This window comes from Diospyros lotus, chromosome 7 (assembly GCF_014633365.1).
Source record: "Diospyros lotus cultivar Yz01 chromosome 7, ASM1463336v1, whole genome shotgun sequence".
NCBI lineage: Eukaryota > Viridiplantae > Streptophyta > Magnoliopsida > Ericales > Ebenaceae > Diospyros > Diospyros lotus.
Genome location: NC_068344.1, coordinates 31,842,297 through 31,846,934, shown reverse-complemented (window position 1 = coordinate 31,846,934; position 4,638 = coordinate 31,842,297). Strand labels below are relative to the sequence as shown.

At 36.7% G+C, this 4,638-nt stretch overlaps 1 protein-coding gene across 1 annotated transcript; it reads left to right on the top strand.

Annotated features, from left to right (window-relative positions):
- The first annotated feature begins 1,188 nt into the window (after positions 1-1,188).
- Positions 1,189-4,157, top strand: LOC127806638 (wax ester synthase/diacylglycerol acyltransferase 5-like). The gene is made up of 7 exons (XM_052344051.1): positions 1,189-1,570; positions 1,801-2,352; positions 2,595-2,661; positions 3,013-3,125; positions 3,230-3,448; positions 3,534-3,671; positions 3,763-4,157. The coding sequence occupies exons 1-7, from the start codon at positions 1,286-1,288 to the stop codon at positions 3,919-3,921; spliced, it is 1,533 nt and encodes a 510-aa protein (XP_052200011.1). The 5' UTR covers positions 1,189-1,285; the 3' UTR covers positions 3,922-4,157.
- Positions 4,158-4,638: the final 481 nt, after the last annotated feature.

Sequence of the window (4,638 nt, the reverse complement as noted above, 5' to 3'; positions counted from 1 at the left end):
GATTGACCATGACAATGCAGAGAAGAAGCACGGATGGAGGAGATGAGGGCGATGGACGGTGAACGATACGATAGGAGCAGCAGCCAGCGACGCAATAGGCCGAGGTTGCCGATAGTAGTTGATGCATGTGGGGACAGCGATGAGGAAGAGATGGTCGATCGAAGTGACGACGATAGTCGACGGTGGCGACTAAGAAGGCTGGGGCGACTGGCAGCTGAAGGCAGAGAGGTAGAGGTTGAAGAAGATGAAGAAAAAGGAAGGGCATGGCTGAAAATTAGCAAAATATATAAAAGTAATATGGTAAAATCGTTAGTCAACACAGCTTATTTTATAACAATTTTTTGTAAAAACTATCTCCAACTAGTTTTTACAAAACGTTAGTATAAGAGCATTTAAGCTAGATAACTTAAACGCTCTTATGATTTATCAAATATTTTAATTAAATAAGTTAAATAACTTAAAAATTAAATACCAACTTATAAACGGTCAAACTGTCTATCCGAACTGCCCCTAGAAGACAAGCAATAGGACAACAAATCTCAACTCGAAATAGACGCGGGGCTAGAAGTTGATATTTCTTGAAAAGATGTAAAAAATAATCTACTAACCCAGAAATCGAATTGAGGTGCTGGGTTTCTATTCGTTCTTTGTGCAAGTCTGGTATTCGGGTTCTGAAGAATATGAAGTTTGCACACCTCTACCACTTCCCTCAAATGCTGGCTCCAATGACTGTCTCCGAGTGGTAACACATTTCAACAAACATGCACGTCACTTTTTTATTAATTGCATTCACCTTAGTTTTCTGCTAATTAATTAGGTTTGTCCTTTAATTCAACGTTTTATGTTTTTTAATTGAAGCAGTGTTTCTTGTCGCTATTGTTCATGAACTTCCCCGTTGAGATGATTCGATGAATGACCTTGACCTTGAACTTGATGGGTGCGTGTGTGGTCATCAATGGCTGCGTCCCCCCTCCGGCATTAAATTTCTAGCACGCATGTGGAATTTGTGCTCATGCTTACTTCACCAGCTAGCTAGTACTACTGTTCACTGACGTAAAATTAAGGAAATTACTGCCTTCTCCAAGTGGATGGATCATTAATTGTCGTGTCTCGTGAAAGTGCTGGCACATTCACAATCCAGTCGAGCAGTGCTCGTGTTTTTCATTATATATACCACCATCCTTTACACAAACCTTGAATCCACTGCATGCAATTGCAACACTTACACACACACACATATATGGTTAGTTGGTGCTGAAAACTTCTGCAGATACATAATTCTCTCATGGACGCATCTCTACCACCGAATATATCTCTCAGGTCCGTGAAGACCGGCCGGGAGGGAAGAGGGTTGTGTTGTGACTCTCTGAACGAGTCGGGGAGCTATAGGTCTGATCATGAGGACGGGTTAGGGGAGCCATTGAGTCCTATAGCTCAGATGTTTCATGAGCCTGGCACTGATGTTTACATCCTCGGCGTAGTTGGCGTTAAAGCCAAAATTGATCCTGACGTGGTCAAAGAAAAACTAGCAGAGGTTTTGCTAAAACTCCCCCGATTCTCTAGCTCACAGGTAAAATTGTCTGACTGTACGTATAGTTTATCGTAATAGTGTTTCACTTTGAGCATATATATATATGTATGTATCCTAAAATATATATGTTGGCACTTGACATATAAAGGCATGCACATTTATTATCTACAATTAATGCGTTCGTGGTAAAAGAACACCAGCTTAATTATTTCCCTAGTTTTTGGAGTACGTACGTACATGCGTGCACTAACCCCTTAAAAATGTCGTAGGTTTTGGACCCAAAAAGTGGAAAATGGAACTGGACCCCGACAGAAGTGAACTTGGATGATCATATCGTAATTCCAGAGTTGAAATTAGACAACATGGAGTCGCCAGACAAAATTGTGGAGGACTACATCGCCGACCTCACCACAACCGGCGTCCCGGATTCCAGGCCTCTATGGGACCTCCACCTTCTCAACATCAAAACCTCCGAGTCTGAAGGTGTCATGATCTTCCGAGTCCACCACTCGATCGGAGATGGCGTATCTATCATGTCTTTGATGCTCGCCAGCTCTCGGAAAATTTCAGATCCTCAGATGTTGCCAACCGTCCCGGTAGTAAAGAGATCATCTAGCGTAAAATTAGGGTTATGGCATCAAGTGAAGTTGGTATGGAACACCATAATAGATTTGATCTTGTTTCTAGCGACTGTATTGTTTTTAAAGGATACAGAAACACCTCTGAAAGCTGGCCCTAACATTGGGTACAAACGGAGGGTTCTTGTCAAGGGGTATATGAGCCTAGATGATGTAAAGTTGGTGAAGAAAGCCGTGGATGCTGTAAGTATTAGTATTCATATCCTAATTGTGTTGTATTTTTTTTATTTTTATTTTCTTGCTAAGTATTGTGTTTAATTTTGAGTTAGTTAATTACTATTAAACATGATAGAAAATATTAAGCTTAATTACTTTTTCCGTTAATTACTTGCAAAACTTTAAAGAATTGTCATAGTATCACAGTAATGTTTAACTTTTGATTTATAAGTACTAAATTTGATATATATTTGGGTTATTGGATGCAGACGATTAATGATATAGTGCTTGGAATCTCAGTAGCTGGGCTCTCTCGATATTTAAACAGGCGATATGGTGAGTTTCGAGATATATTATTTATCTTTTTTATTAAGTAAAGGTGAATATCACTCTTTCTTTTTTATTAAGAAAGAGTGAAAGCTCTTGGGAGCCAACAACAGGAAGAGGCACAAAAGGATTGCCAATTAACGTTAGAAAAATTGATACTTTTATATATATATATATTTAGAAAAACAGTCTAATAAGAATTAATGATATAAAAAGTTAATAATTTTTTTTAATTATAAGCAACTCCAAATGACTTTATATTTTTCAACAGATAAGACATGTCTTATTATATTTTATGTATAAAAATTTTATAGCAATGCCATCAAACCTTACTCCAGTCACTTCTTCTGGTTATGGCAGGCAATGAAAGAAAGAGTGAAAGGGGGCCAATCATGGAGAAAAATCATCTTCCTAAACATATTCGCCTTAGGACACAATTATGGGTCAACATAAGACCAGTTCCAGGCATCCAAGTAATCAAGTTTTTCTCTTTATGGCCTTCTGATTTTGTGTGTGTGGATTGAGATGAGCTTAATAATTTGCTTATTTGATAAATTTGATTTGTATACAATAATAGGAGCTGATGGAGATGGTGGACAAGTGTAAGAATCCAACAGCATCAACATGGGGAAACAACATTGGCTATGCTGTCCTGCCCTTAGCCATTCAACTTCGAGAAGACCCTTTGGATTACATTCGCCAAGCCAAAGCTTCTGTGGATCGGAAGAAGGCCTCTCTTGAGGCTCCCTGCGTTTATTTCTTCGCTAAGTTGATCAGTAAACTTTTCGGCACTAAGGTATATAATATATATATATATACGCATGCATGATTGTTGACTAATGATCATGAGTTAAAGTTGAGTTGAATTTGGTGTTACTTAGGTTGCAGGCCTTGTCAACTTTAACATTTTCACGAATTGCACATTATGGTTCTCCAATGTGCCCGGAACCAGTGATAGAATCACATATTGTGGGTATGAAGTCTCCTACTATGCTCCAACTTGTTTCGGACAGCCTAATGTAAGTATTTCTCTTTCAAATAATTAAAATAATGTTGATTCAAGATATTCTTAGTCAACTAACTATTATATATACATCCACTAAATTGAAGGGGTTGATGATCAATGTGGTAAGCTACGTGGACAAGTTGATCTTCGTAATATCAGCAGCAGAAGAAACGATTCCTGACCCACACCAGATGTGGGATGACATTGAAGTGTCCCTAAAGCTCATTAAGGATGCTGCCCTAGCAAGCACCAAAACACATTAAGCATTAATCATTGATACCAAATTGGGTGGGTGGAGCCCTACGTACAATCAAATGAAGCAATAATTGACTAGCATGTGTGTGTTTATTTCCTTTCTGTCTCTTTGTACAAGCAAAGATGCTTAGGCAACTTGATGAAAACTGATGGTGGGAAAGTCTGGCAATAATTAATGGATAATCTCATCTTTTATCATTGTATATGTATATATATATATATGGTGATGTGACAGTTGATCTGAGTGGTGTCGAGTCAATAAATTTGTAATAATACCATTCTCCTTTCTTTATAGTAAATTAATCAGTAGGTCTATATAGTAGATAATGACATGTTTGATAATTATTGGTTAATAATGGATAATCTCATCTTTTATCATAGTATATGTATATATATATATGTTATGATGTGACAGTAATTATGAGTGGTGTAAGTGAATAAATTTGTAATAATACCATTTTCGTTTCTTTATTCTAAATTAATCAGTAGGTCTATATATAGTAGATACTGACATGTTTGATAAATCATTGGTGTCTCCATTTTCTTTGTTTTCACAATTGAATTTTTTTTTAATTTTTAAGAAGAATACTTTTTGAAAACTTTGCAAAAAAAAATTTCAAATTAAATGATCTATATTTTTTATTTAATAAGAAATAAAATAGCAACAAATATATATAACTTACCATAAAAAAGGATTATAAAAACCTGTTATCATCCCTTAGTAA

Bases quoted from the DNA above. Each gene is read 5' to 3' on its own strand.
- LOC127806638 (XM_052344051.1), top strand. From the start codon at position 1,286: ATGGACGCATCTCTACCACCGAATATATCTCTCAGGTCCGTGAAGACC. The intron at 3,126-3,229 runs GTAATCAAGTTT...ATACAATAATAG, and splicing joins GACCAGTTCCAGGCATCCAA to GAGCTGATGGAGATGGTGGA. The intron at 3,672-3,762 runs GTAAGTATTTCT...ACTAAATTGAAG, and splicing joins CTTGTTTCGGACAGCCTAAT to GGGTTGATGATCAATGTGGT.